Source organism: Brachycentrus maculatus, unplaced genomic scaffold, assembly GCF_059751285.1.
Source record: "Brachycentrus maculatus isolate JH-2025_06_01 unplaced genomic scaffold, ASM5975128v1 h1tg000097l, whole genome shotgun sequence".
Lineage (NCBI taxonomy): Eukaryota > Metazoa > Arthropoda > Insecta > Trichoptera > Brachycentridae > Brachycentrus > Brachycentrus maculatus.
Window position 1 is genome coordinate 2163186 of NW_028280851.1, and position 25934 is coordinate 2189119.

The 25934-nt window shown below is 34.3% G+C and overlaps 1 protein-coding gene across 2 annotated transcripts in view; it reads right to left on the reverse strand.

Annotated features, from left to right (window-relative positions):
- mib1 (E3 ubiquitin-protein ligase mind bomb 1) overlaps window positions 1–25934 on the reverse strand; it is a 479810-nt gene that overhangs the window by 412819 nt on the left and 41057 nt on the right. For both annotated transcript variants that reach the window (XM_088258551.1, XM_088258552.1), the window contains exon 11: window positions 23770–23921. In XM_088258551.1, the coding sequence (XP_088114677.1) occupies window positions 23770–23921 (152 nt within the window). The remainder of the gene's footprint in view (window positions 1–23769; window positions 23922–25934) is intronic.

The following is a 25934-nucleotide window of genomic DNA, read 5'->3' on the forward strand; positions in this document are numbered from 1 at the left end:
ACTCATCGGGTCGTAAACTGAATTACACGATAAACGAGCTGCTCACTCGCGTCACCTCCCCGGCGTCATCAACACGCTTGCAATATCCATGAAGACCGTTTGCTCCACATTGGAGATAAATGACGGTAAACATATCATAACATTTTAAATGTCTCTTTTCTGGTAAAGATAATTTGACATAATAGTGGCAGGCATATGACAACGGCTGTAAGTATTCGTTAAGGGAGTAAAATATACATATTCTTTCAGAAATAAATTGGGATACATTATTTTGTTAAGAAACGATTTTCTTGCACAGTCTTTATTAATGTTGAAATTTATAATGACTAACACGGGGTTTAAAATGACATATTTTACACAGATAGAAACCATCGTATCATAATAAACGTAAAATATCTATATTGACACTAAAACAGGGTTTAAAAAGGTATATTTTTACACAGATTGAAACCAGTGTTAATATAAATGTAGATGTAAAAAAGACTTTCAAAAAGGTTCAAAAAGACACATACATATTTACACATACAGAATAGAAACTGTGTTCATGTACTTATTACACATATCGCTCACTCCTTTGAACAACGTCATATTTCAAAAATCTTCAATTTTCAGTTGTGCATGTTTTGGGAATGCCAAGAAAATGCACTATATCCCAGCAAAAGGGGCATATTTTTAACATAATATGTACTTACTCGCTACAGGGCAGAAAGTGTTGTTTTTGCATTTCGAAGAAAAGGTATTGTTTAATTATTTTTTTTTAAATAAACTAAATATTTTTCAAATCGAGAAAAACATTCAGGTTTTACCTATAAAGATCTGTTGCACAGTAAAAAAATTCAATAAGTGGCTTGATATTTATTTTTAATACATTGTATTATATTTTTAAACTTTGAAAACGTTCTCCTGAAAAATCAAGTTTTTTGATTTATGACGTTCTCGAAAGGATTGAGTGATATTGTAACTATAAATATTTACCAAAATTCACGTTATTGAAAGAGTGAGAACCATAACAAAGGACAAAGTGTGGGATGTCCAGAGTGGATTTATGAATGGGAGAGGATGTACGGATCAAATTTTCGCCTTGCGCAACATTACTGAAAAGTTTTTGGCCAAAAACCAAAAGCTTTTCTGTGCTTTTGTGGATTTGCAGACAGCGTATGACCGAGTTGATAGAACGAAGCTATGGAAGGTGTTATCTGAGTATGGGGTAAGCAGTAAACTTATCCAAGGCATGGCATCCTTGTACGAGGATAGCACTGCATGCATAAGGATAAGTGGTTCATTTTCATCCTGGCTTAGCATCTCTAAAGGTGTTAAACAGGGATGTGTAATGTCACCGTGGCTGTTTAACCCATACATGGATAATTGCATGAAAGAACTGAAAGATTTAAATGTTGGAGCTAGAATGAATAATTTGACTGTCTGTTGCCTTTTGTATGCTGACGATGCTGTTCTTCTTGCTGATAGCAGAGAAGACCTGCAGGCGTTGGTGACAAAAGTGTATAATGTGTGCAAGGAAAGTGACTTATTGATGAATGTTAGCAAATCCAAGATTATGTTTTTTGAAAGAGAAGAATGCAGATCTAAATGTGAAATATTGGTAAACAGAGAGATTTTGGAACAGGTAGATGATTTCGTGTATTTGGGTAGTATGTTTTCTAGGGATGGAAAGATTGATAAAGATATAGAAAGGAGAGTGAATGCTGGGAACAAAGTGAACGGTGCACTGAAATCAGTTATAGCAAATAAAAACTTATCAGCGGAAGCTAAACTGGCAGTGCACAACGGAGTCCTGGTTCCAACTCTAATGCATGGAAGTGAAACATGGAGTTGGCAAAAGAAGGATGAAAGTAGACTGAATGCAGTCGAAATGCGATCTCTCAGAAGAATGTGCGACAAAACGATGTATGATAGATGTGCGAATAATGAAATAAGGAAGGAATGCAAAGCTGAGATAAGCATTATCGATAAAATTAAGAAAGGTGTGTTGAGATGGTTTGGACATGTGGAACAAATGAGTGACGAAAGAACGGTAAAACAAATTTATGAGGCGAATGTTAGTGGGAAAAGAAGCAGAGGAAGACCGAGAAAAACATGGCACGATCAGGTATGCCAAATACTTGAAAGTGGTCAGGTTAGGAGTCGTAACAATCGGCGGGTATGTATGAGGAGATGCATGAACGTGGAAGACGCGAAGAATGTTTGCAAGGACAGAGTGGTGTGGCGCTCTATTCTCTCTGCCTACCCCTGCGGGGAAGCGGCGTGATGGTTAGTTAGTTAGTTAGTTAGTTACCTTAAAATAGCATATTTTTCACGTACATAATGAAAACTTATCACTGGTATACTTGTATATGCAAATTGGAAATAAAAAGATGTTCCCGAAAAAGGTTCTGAATACTTAAAAAGTAAAAAAAATTGGTAATTCATTATTCTGTTCATTTTATTGTAAAATCTCAAAAAGTGCTTGTAAATTTTTTTATGAAAAATTGGCTCCTTCTAATTATCCATTTCCATTACACTTTAAAAATCCATTACCATTACATTTAAAATTACATTTAAATCTATTTAAAGAAAATATTCATCACAAGAACAATTACATAAAACGCTCATATGTAAGTTTTAAAAATAAACCAGAAAATATCAACATAAAAAATGTTGCTGTAAAAAAAATTGCCTCTAGAACGTGAAATGCTCAGTCGTACAAAGAGGAAAAGAGTCTTAATTTTAACTATTTACAGGATATAACGAAATAAAAGGCTTAGGGGTAGCGCTTGACGTCTGGTTGGCGTTCATTAATCCACATCTCAAATATTTAAGATAAGAACATGAGAATACTTGAGTTTGTTTCAAGGGTTGCATAAAGTGTTCAAGTTTTAGGATACTGTTCTTTTTATATTATACGTAAGAGTTATTTTTTTCTTTAAAATAAATGTATATATATCGCTCACTCCTTTCAAGAACGTCATTTTTTATTTATTTTTTATATTTTTTTTAATCAAAGATACATTGTATGGCAAAATAATCAACATAGTTACATTTTTTTTTTACGTGCTACCTCACTAAGAGAGCAGATTGCTCGTGTTTAGAGAGGGAGTTCGCTTACGGGGTTTGTACATATAAATAAGAAGTAAAAAATAAACTTACAGGGTTTGTACATATAAATAAGAAGTAAAAAATAAACTTACAGGGTTTGTACATATAAATAAGAAGTAAAAATAAGAAATAATAAATGGTAATCATACGGGAGTTTGTCATAAATCCAAAAACCTGATTTTTCAGGAGAACGTTTTTAAAGTTTAAAAATATAATACAATGTATTAAATATCAAGCCACTTATTGAACTTTTAAAGATAATTAAATGGATGTTTGAATATTCTAACTAAAAAAAAAGATGTTTCATTTTAATCTGTGCTGGAAACAGGAGGGATAATCTAGTGTGGGTTGAACGGGAACTTCTCAGCATTTTCTCATTGCTGGGAGAAAATTACGTAAAACTCCTGATATGTATTCACGTCGTGTCGGAGATATTTTCATTGATATGTTATTTTCCATTTAACTAGACTAAACCACAGCAACACATGTCCGGGTACAACTCGGCTGTCCAAACTTAAAACACAGTAAGGGACATTTTTTTGTAGTATGTTTTTTTTTTTGCATTTTTGGACTTAGTAGAATCTACCTAGTTCAAAAATGCAAAAAAAAACGTACTACAAAAAAATTGTCCCTTACTGTGTTTTGAGTTTGAACAGCCGAGCTAGTAAATATGTTTTTTTTAAATATTCATTCATTCAAACCTTATCCGCACTCCGATGGTGCATAGGGCACTGCATCATTTAAATGTAGTGTTATCTTGATCGTTATTAACATACAAAGGAAAAGAGATCAGCCCTCCGCTTTAGGTACCAGTCCAGGGTAATATTGAATAAATATTAGAGTGAAAAAATCACTTATATTTACTAGACATCCCCTGAGAATCGAACCCGGGACCTCCAGTACGGTAGCCAAGCGTGTTGACCATTACACTATAGAGGCGGACAAAAAAAGGTGTAAAATATAAAATATAAAATTCAATTTTCTTTTTTTTTTGAAACAATAAAATGTAATATTGTTCTTGAACATAATTGATACGTTTCATGACAACATCGCCAAACTTTCATTTGGCGAAATGAATAGTAAAACACTGTTTGATTTTCCCCATCAATTATTACAGAATACATAAATTGATTATCCTGCACGCAAACATCGATGACATATTATTTGGATGTGTCCATGTATGTGTGTAAGGAGGTAATGTATATTAATGAGTATGCCAGGGCTGCCGAACGCCAGCGGCCGCTAGTGGGAGTAAATCGGGAATTATGTCCCGTTCCGGGCAATGTATACACATGTGTATATAGCAAACATGACGCGCTCACACTCGAACAAATAATACACTGTGATTAGCGGCGAACAGACACACCCGTAAGTCCTACCTCCAGGGAGTCCCGTCTCCCCCTGATAACGCATGGTCTCCTGGTCCCACAGTAAATAATTGCTATAATAAATTCTACAATGAATATATTAATCGTATTTATGCAATCAGCGCAGTGCTACGAAACAACGTTGGAAAATCAGATATGCGACATGAGATCACACATAATGTCAAAAAATATTAAACCAGTGATCAGATGAATGACTGCTCCATTTAATATGCTGAGAGTCCCGAATTCGGGTTTTTTAAGTATTTGAAAACCATGGGTATAAGACACTCAGTGTTTTTCCTTTTAAATGTGTTTCAACATCATATGAAATACGTATCCATACTGCATTAATTTTTGAAACTTGTATATGTGCTGTAGTTCTGGATCCCTTTCACATGCGGGAAGCGTTTTCAAAATATTTGGAAATATGTCTGATTGTGGTGGTGGTAGATCAGTGGAGAAAATCGTGAAGAATATATAATATATATATATATATATATATATATATATATATATATATATATATATATATATATATATATATATATATATATATATATATATATATATATATATATATATATATATATATATATATATATATATATATATATATATATATATATATATATATATATATATATATATATATATATATATATATATATATATATATATATATATATATATATATATATATATATATATATATATATATATATATATATATATATATATATATATATATATATATATATATATATATATATATATATATATATATATATATATATATATATATATATATATATATATATATATATATATATATATATATATATATATATATATATATATATATATATATATATATATATATATATATATATATATATATATATATATATATATATATATATATATATATATATATATATATATATATATATATATATATATATATATATATATATATATATATATATATATATATATATATATATATATATATATATATATATATATATATATATATATATATATATATATATATATATATATATAGTGTAACGATTTTGATTGAAAAAATATTTTAACCATGATATAAAGTTTTACGCAAAATGGTAAGGGATAACATGATCCAGTTGTAGGATTAAGAAATGGATGAAAGGCAATCTAGAAGAAAGGCATAAAAAATAGGTTTTGTGAAGGAAGGAGTGAAGAGGATCAGAAGAGGGTGGGGGAAGTGCCTGCAGCAGACATAGATGGCCAATGAGCCACTCTTAGAATATATTTACCGAACGCGGGATACGTACAAGTACTTCAACCCTTTTCCTTATAACTCCAAAAAAACTTATTACGTTATTAAAAAATATAAACCGACTTTATTCGGGGTATTATATTACTACATGTAAAAATCATGGATACAATAATAGTTATAAACCTACAAAAGCAAATGGTGTTCATGAATGGAGATTTTTAGATGTCCATCCACACACATGTAAAGGGGATCCTAAAATGTAACCTATAGATAACTGCGGTAGTGAACAACAAAAAATATTTGTGTTAATTTTAAATAAAACAAAGATTTTATGAATCTACTAAGAACTTAGTAGACTCAAAAATCTGTGTTTGATTTAAAATCAATACATAAATTAAAATGGAGTTCTACAAATTAAACGCCAAATCAATAAATAAATAACAAAAAAATTACAATTTATCATATAGTTGTGTATTCTTTGTTTTAAACCAGAATTTTTGTGGTATTCAATTTAATTATTTTTCATTAATATTTATTTATTTATTTATAGGACTTCTTGTACAAAATAAATGTACATCTTATTACTGAGAGGCAATATATTTCAAGCAACAACGAACTAATGATACAGGTCCAAGGATTGTACCTTATATAGCTCACTTAAAATAAGGCAAAACGTAAAATACATGAATATTGATAAGTTACAGCATGAATGATCAAATAATCAAAATATTTTGAGTGTGTCCAAATCTTTGTACCCAAATTCTCGGTTTATCTCCACTGAAGAGTTATTTTTATTGATATCTCGTTTATAAATTTATAACTTAAACTAGCCTATAATAGTTTATAAAAACCATGACTTCCATATTCTTCTTCATCGATGTTGAGATATAAAAATACATAATTACAATATTATAATTTTTCAATTTATGAAACTGTAAAAATGTATGAAAAAAAAGACTAATGGGATGAAGCTGAGCGATTAGAAATAGAGGAACCAAGTAAAGAAAGATATTATAAACAGTAATATGATAACAGGTTTAATGGATAGAAAAGTGTTTCAGGCGATTCTTGAAGGTCATCAGAGATATAATATAAAAATACTTGTTAAAAAAAGTTTTTTTTAAAAATCTTAAATGTCTGATCTCTATCAAAAGTATCATTCTACAGAATTTTTCACTATCAAAAAGAATGCCTTTTCGAAAAAAAACTTTCTTAGAAAAAATAACAAAGCTGAGAAAATGTTATAAATTAAATTAATTATGGTATAAAAATAAAATAAAAGATAAATATATAAGAATTCTTTGTTAATTGTTTATCTTAACTATAACAACTTGATAAAGGTATGCGAAAACTTAAGATAGAATAAAGGTTGACTGTTTGCAACAACAAAAACTTTCTTTGAAATAATAACAAAGCTTTGAAAATGTTATGAATGAAAATAAGTATGTAAGAATTCCTTAATAATTGTTTCCGTTTGACTCTGACAACGCAACCTAATAAAGATGAGCGAAAACTTAAGATAGATAAATGAAAGGCAAACTTATTTAATTAAAGCACGCTAGCATGTTAATAATGCAAGATATAACGCAAGTAAGGCGATAGTGCTTCACTAAATTGAATAAGATATGAAGCCAAGCAACTTTCAATTCCTCGAGTGTAATGCTGTAATTTGCAAATATTCCTGCCGGGGAAAATACGTAATGCGGAATTAGAGTGGAACGAGGAATTCCCGCTCGCGGAGTTGTGAAAAATTCGGAGATATAAGAGATGCAGTTTAAGGGATGAGAGTCGGGTGATGAGGAGATGAGTGGCGTGGAAGTGCACGAGTGAAGGTGGAATATAAAATGTATGAAGTCTGACGCTCGGTGGAACACGCCACGTTTCTGAAGAGAAACTCCCTCAGAACGATAACATCAACTACTAAATTTTAGTTAATAATGAAAATAATTTGGGATAATTTATATAGGCCATTTTCGTAAAATACTACCTCAAGGGCGCTACAATGTGATTTATCTGGGGAAAAGAAGTTGGTGGAAATGATTTAGCAAACAAATGCGTTTTTAGTTTTTTTTTTCCAAAGATTATCTAATTCCCACTGTTCCTAATAAATGGTGGAAGAGCATTCCATACCATCCGTCCCGCAACAGCAAAGGCATACAAGACAAATTTGTACGCCAGCTGCAAGCTACTAAAATCAGTTTACTCATAGCAGTTGTTGTAGTCGATCAAAGCGTTAGACGTCTATCAACCGATTCGTCTGGAATACACAGCTAACATGTGTTAGATACTCTGAAGTCATATTATGTATTGATTTATATATGAGTAGACAGAGTTCATATTAATATACTCTTCTGTTTCGAAAAATCATGACCAGTGCAATTCATGAAGTAGTGGTATGACAGTGGTGTGAAGTGGCAATTCACAATGGAATACTAGTATCAATACTGATGCATAAAAAAGGATGAAAGCAAAGTGAACGCCGTGGAAATGAGGTTTCTTAAGTAATGCGAAAAATTGATGTATGAAAATTAAAAATTAAGTTACTATAAAGGAATGTACGGCTGAGTTAGAGATACTTGAAAAGATTAACAAAGATTCTTTGACGTGTAGGGCGAATGGATGACGAAGAGAGTATATAGGTTAGTGATAGCAAACCTATGGCACGCGTGCCAGAGTTAGCACGCGAATGAAGAGAAAAAATAAAAGTGATTTAATAAAAAATTCGATTTATTCTATTAAAATCTACGAGTTATGAACCCGATATAAAAAAAAATTGGCCCCTGGCATGCAACAACAAAAATCTCAGCATTAGTGAAGTTTTATGGGTTCTACATTTTTTGATTGAGTATATTTTTATATCTCTTTTATTTAGCTTTTAATAAGAACCCACTTAATTATTATTTTCGATGAATGAATGCTTTAACATTAAAAATCTAAAGTTACACAAACATTTGATGCATTTTTATTTCCATGGCATGTGGCACGCGACATACTATTATATTGAAAAAAAAATGTCAGTCAGGCTTTAAAAGGTTCGCTGTCCCTGATATTGGGCATATCTTAAAGGTCGTTTTTTAGTTTCTCATTTTGACACGTTTAGACTTGTAGCACTCTTGCGATACGTAATGCGATACGTAGTGCGCAGACTGCAGAACAGTGCACACGCAAGTATAGAGGAGTACAGGGACTGGGCGCCATTCACTAACTGGATGGAGTCGGCTCCTTTGTCTGTCTGTGGCTTAGCTTTTCCTTTGTCCTTCTAATGTCGGATGCCGCGGTATTCCTGCTTACTCCCTGAAATACTAGCGAAGACATTCCGCCCGCTAGGACTCACTCGCGAAAGATATGTGGAAACGTATTCCTCGGGCGTCGAGCGCCATGCAACATACCGACAGACACACTAAGCAACGACGCAAGTTGGCGAACTTAATCAGAACTTTGAGCTCCTAGATAGAAATTATGTATACTTAATGGGGGAGAGTGATATACGACATGATAAAACATCTTATCCTTGTCTCGTGAGTCTCGGAAAAACACTTGGTTTTATGGGGCCTAAATTACAAAGCATTAAATGCCTGTTAATTAAATTCGTCCCTAGAAACAAAGGAGCAATTAAAGAATAAAGGAACTTCACCAGACAGCAGAACAAGGCACGCCACATAACTTTAGTTTAACGGTTTCACACATTAAGCTTTACGGTCTTCATGTGGAGGTGAGAACTTTACTCGCTGGACGGTTTATATTCCGGCTCTAGAATATAATCATATCGAAACGAATAAATCTTCGAATAGCCGCAGACGTTCTCCTACAGATATTATTTGTTTTATCTGAAGATTCGGCTGAAATAGTAGAAAAGTAATAAAATTCTGAAGCACATTTAATACGACCCCCTACTTGAATAATACCCATAGCGGACTCAGCGTGAAGAAGTGGTCTGCACATAGAGCAGGTGTGCGGATTGAATTTTAACACAAAATTCTTTTTCAATATTTAATCAACTATGTCTCCAGGCATTTTCACCCATACTACTGAAAAATAACAAAGGAGAAAGAAGTTGTTTTTTTTTGTAATAATACGAATTCGAATATTGAGATTCTTTGAAGTCAAGAAACAAAAAGCAAATGACAAATTTCTTATTGATATCTCAACAAAGATGAAGTTTATTGAGATATTGAAAGCTCTCTCGGCCGCATTTCCGTATCTGATACAGAATCATTTAGGTTTTTTTTTGCAGACCTCATTTGCAAAGCTTTTTTCAATGAAATAAGTTGCAGAAATTTTTTCTCCAAACTAAACTTCAATGCAATGTATATTGTTGAAAACTATAAGGTTTTTCTCCAAACTAAACTTCAATGCAATGTATATTGCAGGTTAGTAAAAAAACATGAGATTCATTTTGAATTATTTCACAAACAAACGAAAACATTTTTTTTTAATTTATTATACTTATCACTTAAATCAATGCAACGACTCAGTTTTTAACTGACGATGTTTTAAATAACTAACCATTACGCCACTTCTTAGCAGGGGTAGGCAGAGAGAATAGAACTTCAGAATACTCGTTCCACGTTCACACATCTCTTCATACCTGTCATGACCGCTTTCAAGTATTTGTAAACGATGTTTTAATAGGAATATATTAGTATTTCTGTTAGAATAACATTTATCGTACGATTTACAATTGTAAATTATATATTAAGAACAAATAGCTGGGATAAGCGTTCATTAATGAGCTCGTTAAAAGTCGGAATGAATTGAAAAGAAAAAAGGATTACTGAGCGAATAATCTCTGAGATACGGTCATAATGCTTTGCTAATTCAAATAGTCTATATCGAGTTGTTTTTTTTCAATATTTCAATGAAGAAGAAAAACAATATGGAAGTCAGGGTATTTACAGGGATTACGACCTTTCATTGGCCGGTTTAAATGATCACTTCATACACGTTGTAACATCTACGATAACATCCATGATCTATGTTTTCCTAGGTCTTCTCTGCTTTTATTACCAACCACATTCGCCTCATAAATTTGTTAATCTATTAACTCTACTGCTCAATGCAGTGTCTGATGGGTGAAGAAATAATAATACTTTTATATTTTTTTACAAACACATTAGTAATATTACACATCGGTGAGTGGTTATATACAAATATTACTAACATTTTTTAACATTTTGAGTGTCTCCAAATACTTGTTCACAAATCTGTATTTTCTCTAATCATAGGAGTTGTTTATCGTATTATTTTTTTGACATCTCAACATAGATTAAGAAGAATATGGAAGTCTGGGCATTTACATCTAGTAATTTAAGCGCAATATTTCGGAATCGGATCATATATAAAGAACATCCAAGAATTTGAGTAGTGTGGCTGTCAATAATGGGTAGAATTGGTGAATGTTACACGTGTGTAAAGTGATCACTTAAACCCTATGACGGTCGTAAGCCCCGTAAATGCTTAGACTTCCATATTCTTCTTCACTTATGTTGAGATGTCAAAAAAGAATACCAACATATTTGTAAAAAAATGTTAAAGTAAAAACGACTAACAACAAAGTAAATGCTTTAAACATTAATGATAATAACTAACTAACTAACTAACCATCACGCCGGTTCCCCGCAGGGGTAGGCAGAGAGAATAGAATGCCACACCACCTTGTCTTTGCAAACATTTTTCGCCTCTTCCACGTTCATGCACCTCCTCACACATACCCGCCGATTATTACGGCTCCTAACCTGACCACTTTCAAGTATTTGGCATACCTGATCATGCCATGTTTTTCTCAGTCTTCCTCTGCTCCTTTTTCCAATTACAGTCGCTTCATAAATTTGTTTTACCGTTCTTTCCTCACTAATTCGTTCTACTTGTTCAAACCATCTCAACACACCTTTCTTAATTTTATCGATAATGCTTATCTCAGCTTTGCATTCCTTCCTTATTTCACTAAAGTAGAAAGTAAAAAGTCTATTCCTTTTTAATGATATTGAGTATAAATAATGATACATTCTTTCTTGAAGATAATAAGTCTATTATAATTTGGGATTTTGGAACGAACGCCTGCATAAACCTTAACTCTTACCACTCTGTAGGCCAGACATTCTGGCCCGTATGATTCTAGTAGGCAGCTCCGTGGGCCACAATGTCTGGCCCGGCGCAGGTATAACTTTAATCACTGATTTCTCTCACCCAAGTATATTCTACCAAAAAATATTTCAGATAAATACAGTTAATCTTAATTAACATGGTCATACGAATTGCCAGAGAGTGTCCCAAAATTAGGGAACCAAAATATTTATTTTAATGGTAGAAAAACGTCGCATTTTTTTTATCAGAGTAGATGATCAGTTATGAGAAAAAATGGTCAAAGTGGAAATACTGAAAGCTATCCCACCGCATGTCCAGATCTGATACAGAAGCATCTAGGCTTCCTGACAGATCTGCTCTTGCTAAGAAACTTTTTTTTTAAACTAAATTGCGAAATTTATTGAAAATGTGAAACATTATAAAATCGTATCCCGATTTTACTGTGAATTCACATTTAAAAGCTTTCAATATACCTGTCACTGCCAATCTAAATAAATACAAGATTGTAACTCCATCACCAAAATTTCTAGAAGTACCCCAAAGTGGAAAGGGTTAAATGACCAGAGGCTCGCATTAGCACACCGAAGAGAGTCAGAACCGGCAAGTTATGACTATTTTCCAATTCGTTTTGGCGCCGAGCTCCCCGCCCGCCGCTGGCGGTGCTGAGCAAACAAAGCAGAGACGATAGGCGTAAATCATACACACACACCGAGGGCGGGGGCATAAATCTCTGCCCGACAATGCAATGAATGGCGGAGCTCCCCGCTGGCAGACCAAATGAACAGAGCCTCGCTGATGGCAAGTATTGAACTGGCGTATCGGGGTGGCGATAGTGCTATCGGGCTCCCGCGCAATCCCCAACTAAATACTTATTTATATTTGCGTTCACCATTAATTTGCTCCGTATTAAATAATTAATATCCCCCTTTTGTTGCAACTTATACATCAACAACACATACATTTCGTGTAACATATACAAGAGACAGATTTTTATAGTACCTTAACTATAAATACTTTAAGCCTACAACTATCGATACCGAAGCATCTAGTCTGGAACGGAGCATTTCATTGTAACGTAACAATCGCGGCGAGCATTCGACTACGGATGGAGTACTCGGAACGAACGGCGAGCAGCTCGGCTCGCTGTACTGAATATACGAATGCTCACATCGTAACGTGTTAAGGTGGAAACTGACCGGAGCATTTCGTCATAACATAACGCCGTAACATCGCTCGCGGCGAGCATCAGCGAGCATCCGAAACTATGGATGGAGCGCTCGGCTCGCTGTACTGACTGCCTGAATGCTCGCATCGTAACATGTTACGTTACGACGAAATGCTCCGGTCAGTCTTCACCCTTACGTTGCGACGAAATGACTGGTAAGTCCCAACCTTTAAATACCTACCTGAGAGCGAACATAAACCGCTTCATATAAGCTCAAAATTCGCTCGCGCTCCATCTAAAACTAAAGAAATCGGTTTCGTTCCGTTCCAATATATAATAGCGTCTCCACACGCACGGCGAATATATAATAGCGTCTCCACAAAAATTACACATCATTAGGCTATTTCCTTCTTAAAATTTTAACGGACAAATAATTAAGGAATTTTTTGACATCTCAATAAAGATGAAGAATAATAAGGAAGCCTGGGTATTTACAGAGCTTTTAACCTTTCATAGGCTGGTTAAGTGATTACTTTGCATACGTGCAACATTTACCATTCCACCCATGGTTGACAATCACACTACTCAAATTTTTGGAACTCCAACATATATCATAAATCTCATGACGCTTTATGTATGAGTTCACTGGAGCCATCTGTGGTTTATATCAGTAAGCATTTATTAAGCAGAGATCCTATTATGTATTTAGATGTATGCAACATCCTAATCTGACTATTTTACGAACTAGGAAACGCCTAAAAAGATGATTTTCAAATTTATACAGCTTATAATGCGATCACATTATTTTACTAACATTTTTGGATATGTCTTTGGTTTGAATGCGTCTTTTATGTCCTTTTTGGGGGTGTCCAAATAATATCCAAAAATGTACGTACAAATCAAGAATTATATTGTAAAATAGATTGCATATTTACGTTATTATATTCCACGGTTAATTTTCCATAAACAGAGGAAAGATGGCATGGAATTCGAGTTAACATGAATAGCGATATAAAATAGACATAATAGAAATAGCACACATCAGATTGTCTCTCGCCACTTAATTTCCCAAATGAGACAATAGGCAGTTTTCCGAGTCCCGGTCTGTTCTACCCAAATGGTGTAAAGAGTACAATGTAGTATATCGTGCGCAGAGCACAGCTCAGTGAAGGAATATTGACATCTAAAATATATATATGTAATCTTCATCAATTCTTCATCTCACCAATAGATGTCTCTAGTGAAGTTCTAGTGATTCAAGAACAATGTTTCTAAATTGGTTCATATATTTAGAGCCTCCGAGAATTTGAATAGTGTGGTTGTCAATAATGGGTAGAATTGGTGAATGGTACACGTGTGTAAAGTGATCACTTAAACCAGCCTATGATGGTTGTCAGCCCCGTAAATGCCCAGATTTCCATATTCCCCTTCATCTTTGATGATATGTCAAAAATAATAATGAATGTTAATCAATAATTTACAATTCAACAAAGCATATTGGTAAGTCTTACTTTTAGCGAAATCATCTTCAATCACAAAGATGAAAAAATGGAAATTAAAAGATTTAAAAGCGTGGGTGTGCGGCACTGTGTGCTCCAGAGATAGCTTTTCCTTTTAAAAGGTGTCTCAACTTAATATGAAACATGTATCGTTCTTGCCTTTTATACGAAAGAAGATGGAAGTCTGAGCATCCCAAACATTCCCACGACCTGACAATGTTTCCTGTTCCTGGAAATGTTCATCAGTTTTTTTTAATACCTCAAAATTGAGAAAAATAAAAATCAGTACGTTTATCTGTGTACAAGATGCTATTGTATTTCCGATTGGTAATATACTAAAATCTATATGAGATGACATTTTAATTGAAGATATAGAAAAAAAACAGTACAAATACTGTTTTTTACTAAAGATAATACTAGGCCATTTTATGAAGGGAGAGAAATACGAACTTATACGTATTTATAAGGCAAATTCGACGGTATCGCAGCATAGGAAGAAGTTTATCCTGCCTTAAAAAGTTGGAGTATGGTTCCACTGTAGAACTAAGTCCTTGGTTTGAACGGCTGCAGACAAAGTAAAATTGCCACAATGATTCCCAAGCTTTGGCGGGAGCGGTAATTATTGTGGCAAATTTCAGCAAATTTTTCAAACCCGTTTTGAAGGACATACGTTTTTTTCAAATACTTATTTTTCACGGTTATATGGTATGTTAACATAGACAAGGAATCCAAAAACTGTATTGAAAAATATTGAACATTTGTTGTTTTTGGCTTGAAATCTTAGACAGAATAAGTTTGACCCTCGCCCACTCCTTTCATCCTACGAGTATATAAGCTGTTTGATTAATACGTTTAACTTTAGTGCATGTTTAACCTCTGTGGTGAAAACTTTAGTGCATGTTGGTCTTCGGGTCGACCAAAAATCGCATGTGTTCAACATTTTGTGTAGTTTCAGTGTGTAAATGGTGCTATGGTGGTGAAGGGTGGTATTGCTTGCATGCTGTAATAGTGATTGTCCTGACGAAGAGACGGGTACGTCTCGAAACTGGTAGACATAAAAATCTCGGTGAGTGGTTATATACTAATATTATTAATATTTTTGTAAAAAAATAAATAAGTAAGAATAAGTTCCCTTGTAATGGGCACTAAAGATCGATAGCATTACCTTCAAGTAATTAACTATCGATATAACGCCTGCTCAATCAATTGAAATGTGTTGTGTAACACCAGACATGTGCAAGGAAGAGCAAACCAACTATATCACAAGGATAAATCCATTGTCTGGGTTTCAATGTTCCATCACTGTGCGGCGTACAGAGTACAGAATCAGACTTGTGATTTACATTCGCTAGCAGCCTGTCTAATGGCGCATTCACATTCCGTTGACAAAAGGTGCATTCAATCCATTGTGCCGGACATTTCCTCACTTCCACAAATTGGGATGTGATAACGAAATAGTTTATTGCAATAAAAAGCCGTCGTATTCATGCTTTATGAAATGCATATTGGTCCAGACTTCATCCATGTTTATTTCAGTGATTTATTTAGCAATTTAAGCAAATTTTGCAAAAATGCGAAAATAATTTGAAAAACTAGTTGTACAACGTAAGATAGTATTAAAAAAATTATTTTTATTTATATATATTTGATTAGTGGACAAGGAATAAATACATTACACGTATATTATTGAAAAGATATACGTGTCGTTTTCATAAGCAATAAAAAATTGCATTAAAGTGATTTTGTTTTTTAAGAAAAGAAGCAGCACGTTTTTAATAGATATTTTGAAAAGTTGTGGTTAAAAATGTTAAATTATGTATGTAAAACAAATTATTATAAGAGGATATGATTTTTTAAACATATATTATATCTTAGAAAAAAGCAACTGCTCACTCCAGGATTAAAACACGGAACTTTGCAAACGATCGCAGTCTCAATAATATCAGCTAATAAAATTGAACAAGTATCGAATTCCGTCGTTTTCTACAAGTAAATGTAGGATGTTTGTATCCTATCATATAAATATGGTTGGTTTACTTTGGTCAAACAGACAAAAAAGTTTGTTAGCAACGATGGGAAAAGATTATTTCAATTTAGTCTTTATTTCAGTTACTTTTTTTTCTATATAGAGATATAATTATTCCATTTTGTTGTAATCTCTTTTCTTAAAATATTTTTTTTAGCAGTTTCACGAGTACCTACATAGATTTGAAACCATAATCCCTCTTGTTTTTAAGCCGATGATACTCTTCAGAACAAAAACTTCAAGGAGAGCAGAAAAACTTTGATTCGGTTTCTGTTCGACTGAAGATCGACGAGCTTACTAACGCGCTCATCGGTCGTTCCTTAGCTAAATAACTTTAATCTAACGAACGGCATCAATTTCTGAGGATTAATCCGGATTCGCAACCGACTTACCGCGCAGATCCCAATGGCGGAATTTATTAGGAGACATCAATTCCACCAGATACAAATCTAATACAATTTGTCGAAATGCTAAGTATCCGGCGGCGGCGGAGGAATTATTAGAATGTTTGGAACCCCGGAGGAATGGATGCTGAATGTGGAGCGAGGTGCTACCTACACATGCATTACTGCACTGTTATCTTAGTGCGCTAAGGCCCCGCTTAGCGCTGTTCCGGTATTAGGATTCCACGAAACTGCACGTAGTATTAATATTCCCGAAAATCGCGCACGATTTATTGCTTCGATACTCACATGCTGTCTCGCGGCGCGTGTATTTGATATAAACCCACAATAGGTAACTACTGCAAACACCCAGACTTCCATATTCCCATCTTAATCTTTCTATTCTCTGTGGCGATATCAATCAAAACAGACATTTCATATGTGGAATAGCTTTCATGACATCATTGATGTTATTTTTAGATTGTAAGTAATACTTAACAACAACAAGACATGAAAAGCAAAGTAGATCTAAAAATATTTCAATCCAATACTTTTTTCAGGTAAGCCTAAACGACTCGTGTTCAATAGTAGGAATCAAGTTGTGGATAGAGGTCGAACCAAGAGCTTCTGACTCAAATTCAGCAACACCAACCACGGGATCACAATCCGACTCAACCTGAAAATTGTTTCTGCCCGAATTTACACAAAATTTGAATGAACATAACTAACTAACCATCTCGCTAATTTCCTACAGGGAAAGGCAAAGAGATTATAACGCCACACCACTTTGTTTTTGCAAACAATCTTCGCCTTTTCCATATTATATATATATATATATATATATATATATATATATATATATATATATATATATATATATATATATATATATATATATATATATATATATATATATATATATATATATATATATATATATATATATATATATATATATATATATATAGTCCGCCTCCGTAGTGTAATGGTCACCACGCTCGGCTACCGTTCTGGAGGTCCCGGGTTCGATTCCCAAGGGGGGTGAAAATAAATATAAGTAATTTTTTCACTGTAATATTTATTCAATATTACCATGGACTGGTATCTGAAGCGGAGGGCTGATCACCTTTCCTTCATGTGTAAAACGATCATGATAACACTGCGTTTATAAGACACAGTGCCCTATGCACCATTGGGGTGCGGATAAGGGTTTTATTATTATATTATATACATATATAATTTTGTCATATAAATATCGAATTAATATTTCAGGAACGTATTTTATTTTTGCTTCTAAAAAACATATTGTGCTTAAAAACGCCATTAACTTTTTTTTATTTTTTTTTATTTAAGTTTAACTTTTAAATACCACTTTTTCCACTTTTATTTAAATAATGGTATTTACTAAATAAAACTTAAAAAATAAATGGAAAGATTGCCGAATCAATTAATGAAACTTTTTTTTTCAAATACTTACAGTCAAAATCGTTAAAGGAATTATTTGGATCTCAAAGTGTTAACATCCAGATCTAAATAATGCAGTATCTCACGAACTGAGTTGAGTTAGTGAGACGTGTAAAGTAAGAGAGCCTTCGTTAAGGATCGCATGAACAGCCAGGGGTGAGCGCTTGCAGAACCTTTCAAATTCGCTAAATCTACAAGTCTGCATAAGAAATTCACAGAGGCGTACACCAATGGGTCTAATTAAATTTAACACTACGCCGTACTGAGATTCCTTAACTCCGGCTTTGGATATCTTACTGCTGCGTCAGCGCACTTTTGAAAACAACTCGACAATGAAGACTCTGATCGTTTAGTTTATTTTTACGTAAATGCCGTTTTTTAACTGATTTTTAGGCGGCGATTCGGTAATTGCTAACTAGACTAGAATCGAGAGTGTAATTTCGAGAACGCGTCATGTTTATCAGGCACGTTTTGTTACATGAGAGAGAAAAAATATATGTTATTGAGAAAATGGCCAAAAGAGCTATATATCCCGACGAAAGGGGAGATGTATCCTTGAATCACGTTAAATGATTGTTTTATAACAAAAAAAAATCATTCAAACGCAACATCTCTCTGTCATTCTTTAGTCAGTTGATAATAACAGTCGTAGAACTGTCTTACATGTATAGTGTGATGTCTGTCAATATTCAAGCAGTTGAAAAAAAAAGAATATTTTAATCAACTACTAGTTGAGAACAAAAAAAACAATATATCTTCTTATATATAATTTCCAAGAATTTGAGTAGTATGGTTGTCGATCATGGGTAGAATTGGTGAATGTTACACGTGTATAAAGTGATCACTTAAACCAGCCTATGACAGTCATAAGCACTGTAAATGCCCAGACATCCATATTCTTCTTCGTCTATGTAGAGATCTCAATGTAATGTTTAAAAAATCACATTAATATCTACCGTAATTATTTTTTCAATATTACTTTCCTTAATCTCATATCATAAGAAGTTAAATGTATCGTCCTACGCTTCAAATGATGGGATCTAGGAGTGGAATGTATTAAGTAGGATACATATGATGTACAAATACATAAATTAATATTTAACAAGACATGTCAGGACCTGTACAAAATGAAGTACTCCGCCATCATATTGTGTGTACACTGTACTCGCACAACCGTCAATATGAGGACGCCAATTTAGCGGAAAGACGTAAAAAAAAGAATACAATATTCTCCGTCGGGGCAAAATAAATGAGATATTATAAATAATAAATATGTTAATGCTCGGAAGCTCGGCGATAAACCGCCAGCGATATTCCGGGGCACGAAATACAGTGCTGCTAAATTATTAAAGAATATATCGATAGACAAAAGCTGGAGATCCATTACGGAAGGGAACATCTACGAGCTAGAAGGAATGCCGGGGAATAAACACAGGTTATTAATAGAAAATAAAAAAAGAAGAAGAAAAAAACGCGTACTCGTTATTAATCTGGCAACTCTAAACACTTGGAAAACATCGGATGCAATCAAAACTTTTTATATAATATTTTAAATACCCTGAAATTACAAATGACATTTTAACCTAAATATTGTCGATGTTTCATCACACAACACACATGAGATACGCCAGAAAATATCCTTTTCATTTTATTATTTTTATTATCCAGGATTCAGACCTCACATACAAATATGCTCGATAAAAAAACTGCTTTGTGTCACAAATAGATGTCACTAGTGAAAATTATAGTGATTCTTGTACAATATTTCAAAATTGGATCACACTCGTATACATAGAACTTCCGAAAATTTGAGTAGTGTGGTTGTCAGTCATGGGTAGAATTGGTGAATGTTCCACTTAAACCAGCCTATGACGGTCGTAAGCCCCCTAAAGGCCCAGACTTCCGTATTCTTCTTCACCTATGTTGAGATGTCAAAATATAACAATATAAATAACTCCAATGATTGGAGATAATCCAGATTTTTGAACAAGTATTTGGACACACTCAAAATGTTGTTTTCAAATTGACAAGTATTGAAAACAATTTAAATTGGCATTATTAGTTTAGTAACATTTCAACTGGGATGAGAAATAGTGAAAAGTTCGCTCCAAGGAAGAGATGACAAACGGAACTGATGATGGAATAAAGAAGTCGGGACGTGGCCAGGTCGGGCCCTCCTCGGCGCGCCAGACGGTGGAGCGAGCGAGTCACGTCTCGACATTTCCTATATTATTTATCCGGGCCGATATGGCTCGCCGTGAGCGGAATGTGGGATCGGATCCGTGCGGTTAGCGAGTACTAACTCGCGGTGCGGAGACACAAATCCGAACCTCCACTATACTTATCGGCGGCCCAATTTATTTGGAAACTTCTTTTCCCTCTTTTTTACTCAAATCGAAATGTTCGCATCAGGAAAATCTTCATCGGATCTTACACACCGGGCGTGCGCCTCTCCCCGTCTCCGTCTCTCTCGGAACGGCCAAAACGGGGAGGAAAGGGACGACGGAACAACGTTTATTCGACACCCCACCCGTTCTTTATCCAAGTGCCTACTTAAATACATACTTTCTGTACATTATCCTCTCCTGGTTCCCCTTATTGGATGGGTATGTTTGATTTTGCCGATAGTCGATTCTACTGTTATGGTAATGTATCGAAATAAAGAGGCAACTTATTAACAGTTTAAGTTTAACGATAAGCTCCTATTAAACACGGAGCGGGGAGTATAATCAGTCTTTATTATCATCATTTTCTTCTTCTTTTCTTAACCTTCTGTTCTCCACTGCTAGATATAGGCCTCTTCCGTATCCTTCCATTTCCTTCGGTCGGTTGCTGTTTGCAGCCAGTCACTACCCCCCACAGCGGCTATGTCGTCGGACCATCTTTTTTTAGGTATTCCGAAGCCTCTTTTATTCTCCCAAGGTCTTCATCTTAAAATTTAAGGGTCCACCTTGGGTCTTGTCTTGCAACATTGCAACATGTCCTGCCCGTTGGCCCTTGAGTCTGGCTACGCGATCCATTATATCCGCTTTTCTGGTTTTGCTCCCGCTTTCTTCATTTCTTATTTTATTTTATCTCTTAGGCTTATACCAAGCATGAATCTTTTCATGGATCACTGTTTCTATCCCCCACAGCGGCTATGTCATCGGACCATCTTTTTTGCAGTCTTCTAACGACTTTTTTATTCTCACAAGGTCTCCATCTCAAAAAAAATGTGGTTTCCATCTTGTGGGGTTCTGTCTTACAACATGTCCTGCCCATCGCAAGATATCCTATTTTCTGATTCTGATCCATGATATCCTTTATTATAACAAGTGCGAAAGAACTCCACGATGTCGGATAGCGACGCTCTCTTCACGGGAAAAGTTTACCACACTAGGAATTAGTCGGGTCTTAATCCCCTAGGATTAGTAGCGGGTTAGGGACGCCGCATTTTGGCTGATTGTGAATAATTACTATATCTCTGTACAAACACGGTAGTTAATAATGGGATCGGACCAAAAGCGGAAACTGTGCGGTCGCGAACTCCTGATATGCCCATTGGAACTTACCGCCGATGCTTGTTTTACATAATTACCGTCATAAAAGTTCATTACAGTTCTAGACCAAAGTTAACCCTTTTCTCATAAAACGTATTAAAATATTTATCTATATAAATAAAAATACAAATGTTCGTTTATTCAAAATCTTGTTCTTTTTCTTTATGTACCATGTCAGGTCCCCCAGACGTCGACTATCGCTTGAGCGATAAACTCGTAAAAGCTAACTCAAATCAACAAAACAAATTAACAAAAGCCAAAGATGGAGTCCGATAGCCAATTAATTACATGTGTTTAAAACGAACTAACTTACCGCCCAACACGCCGCTTTCACTCAGGACTAGACATACATATACAACATTCCGAAATTCAAGTAGTGCATTCAAAGTGATCTCCAAGACACACATTCCCATATTAATAAACTTCATAATCTATGTTGAGATATCATCTCGATAACGATCTACCTTGGTATAAATCCAGTATTTGTTTCCAGAAATGTTTACACGTTTATAATATTGGCAACAATAATTATTATCATGCTTGTATTTTTTTAACGTCGTATGCCGATATTAACTCGATATTACTGAGACAGGTCTCGTTTTACGCTGTAGAACGCGCATTATTTGTACACAACGCACCATTTAGTCATCCACGGCCAAGAGATATCAAACATGAATTTACATTGAAAGCTGTTCAGCCGCATTCCCAGATCTGATACAGAAGTATCTAGGCTTCCTGACAGACCTGCTCTTGCAAAGCATTTTTTAAACTAAGTTGCGAAATTTATTGAAAATGTGAAACAACATAAAATTGTATCCCGATTTTACTGTGAATTTACATTTAAAAGCTTTCAATATCCCTGTCACTGACAACCAAAATAAATATAAGTTTGTAAATCCATCACCAAATTTTCTAGAAGTGCGTCGGTGTAGGCAGTGAAACGGATTAGTATTTAGTTCAGTTAGTCAGCTAGATCCGATTCCGACCCGACGTTGGCCGGTACACAGACTTCCACAACCCCGACGAGCACAGCATACAGACACGGAATAGTGCAAAGACATTTATTTACAGAGAATATCAAACATGAATTACTACGTGCGCCACATTCGTGAAATTATTGACTCCCCAAATCTAATAAGCCAAAAAACTTGGGGTGAATTCTTTCGCTGGAGCTCGCCGAAGTTTCATAACGAAGTATGTAAAGCGGCGAGTTTTTGGGGAGCAGAAGTTGAAACGACCAGGGAAATCAAACACAAAGCTATTGTACACACAAGATAAGCTCATCGAGTACAGCTCGGTCGCAGCAGAAGTCTAGGAGTTGTTAAATCACGTAGTTTGTTTATTGCGGGTCCTCTTTGGGAAAGTTGCTAAGGCAGTTAATAGTTTAGTCCCGGGGGTAGATACGGCCGGGATATTCTGCAGACTGGGAACTTGGGCTAATCGGGATGTATGAGAACTATTACCGAATACACTGCCTCGGGAGGAACTTGCACTCTGCGAAACCGTCTGGATACTATTTCGAAAGCCGCAACTATGCAACAACCGATATTGCGTAATTATATACGTACATGACACGCTAATTTATTATTACGAGGGCGGTTGTATTCTCTTTACAGTAGCTTCCGCATACGAGATACTTGTTCGATCGTAGAAGTTGAGGAATCCGATTCACGTCCGGTGCTTAACACGTTTGTCAGGACTTTAGACGCAATACTCGACAACATTCAGAAGTGATCAATTGAAACACTTGACGTTGGGCTTACACGTTGATGACCTGGAAAACTTTACATCACCTATTCTAGACAATGAATGTCACGTCACGAAATGTAACAAAAATCCCATGTCAGAAGATATTATGGTGCATATGTACTAAAAATAAATCACTAACCTTGGATTTCCACGGAGTGCAGCATGATGAAGAGCATTGAATCCATTATTGTTCGACAGCGTGACGTCAGCTTGGTGGTCGAGTAGAAGGGTCAGCATGTCGTCTCTCTTCTTCGAAATTGCGTCATGGAGAGGAGTGTCTCCCTCGGAATCCTGAAACAAGCAAATTACATTCATTTATGTACTCGCAAAAGAGGAAGGACTCCGATGGTGCATATGACACAGTATTGAAATTAGGTATTAACTCGATCATCAATTGTAGACATGAAGGGAAACTGACATGGATGGAGGAGTCGGATATATTGGATGGATACAAATGAATTTAAGGAAGTCAGGCTTTAGCTCATTACTGGTATACGGGAAAGACAACGGATAAGGAATCGTAGATAAGAAAAATATAATACTGAAAACGACTAGGCGACTCGGGGTTGTATATCCATACTCGTTAAAACTTGTGTAACATAGAACTTGCTGGGAATTCGTACGAGTCTCTTGAGGATAATTAACAAAAAATGAACTTAAAACATAATCATTTTGAGTTGTTGTAATTCATATAATTCGCTCAATCCTTTCAAGAACGTCATAAATCAAAATACTTGATTTTTCAGGAGATCGTTTTTAAAGTTTAAAAATATAATACAATGCATTAAAAATAAATATCAAGCCACTTACTGAACTTTTTACTGTGCAACACATCTTTTTAGGTAAAACCTGAATGTTTTTTCTCCATTTGAAAAATATGAAGTATATTTAAAAAAATAATTAAACCATACCTTTTCTTAAAAATGCAAAAACAACACTTTCTGCCCTGTAGCGGTTAAATAACTAGATAAAAATATGCCTCTTTTGCTGGGATATAGTACATTTTCTGGGCATTCCGAAAACATGCAAAACTGAAAATTGACGATATTTTATTTATCACGTTCTTGAAAGGAGTGAGCGAATTGTAGAAACTGGCTGCAAGCAGCCAAAGATCAAAGGAAATGGAAAGATACGGAAGAGGCTTTTATACGGCAGTGGACGACAGAGGGCTCACGAAGAAGAAGAAGTGTTAATTTAAATGCTGTAGATATTTATTCTAATATAATCTAATCTAAATTTTCAACATTCACATTAGACTTGTGATAAAAAGGTTATAAAATATAATTTTAAAAAATAATTGTAACACTTCCGCTTATGGTATACATGAACCAAAAAGAGTTTTATTTAAATCATTAAATATATGAATTTTCCAAAAACAAATTCAAAAGAAAAAAAAACACTGAAATTGTAACAAAAAGTTTACATAATATAACAATGAAAATTAATGGTAACACTTCCACTTATAATATACATTAACCAAAAAGAGTTTTTTTTTTCAAAATATTCAAAACGACGAATTCAACAGAAAAATGAGCCAAAAAAACATTGGAATTGGAATTCAATTCAGATTATACAATAAAATAATACATATCGCTCACTCCTTTTAAGAACGTCATAAATCTAAAATCGTCAAATTTCAGTTGTGCATGTTTTCGGAATGCCCAGAAAATGTACAATATCCCAGCAAAAGAGCCATATTTTTAATTTAATATTTACCCGCTACAGGGCAGAAAATGTTGTTTTTGCATTTTGAAGAAAAGGTATCGTTTAATTATTTTTTAAAATAAACTAAATATTTATCAAATGGAGAAAAAACCTTCAGGTTTTACCTAAAAAAGTCTGTTGCACAGTAAAAAGTTTAATACGTGGCTTGATATTTATTTTTAATACATTGTGTTATATTTTTAAACTTTAATAACGTTCTCCTGAAAAATCAAGTTTTTTGATTTATGACGTTCTTGAAAGGAGTGAGCGATATAGGTGATTTAAAAAAAGACATTTAAGTTTCAATACCTACAAGCCGAACATAAATAAACAATGACGTTAATAGAAATACAACGTTTATACATTTATTATTCAAATCCCATATTGGGTATCGCGACCCCACATTATAAGAATATTGGGAATCGTTTTTCATTTTTCTTCTCCCCGATTTCTATCTATTATGTCTCGTGAGTTATAGCCACTTACAAAAAGGTAGTCTATAATAGGACACATACTTCAACTTGTGTAGGTATATACGATATAAAATAACCTACTCTAGTATTAAAATGTCACTGACTAAATCATTCAAATTGAGTAGTG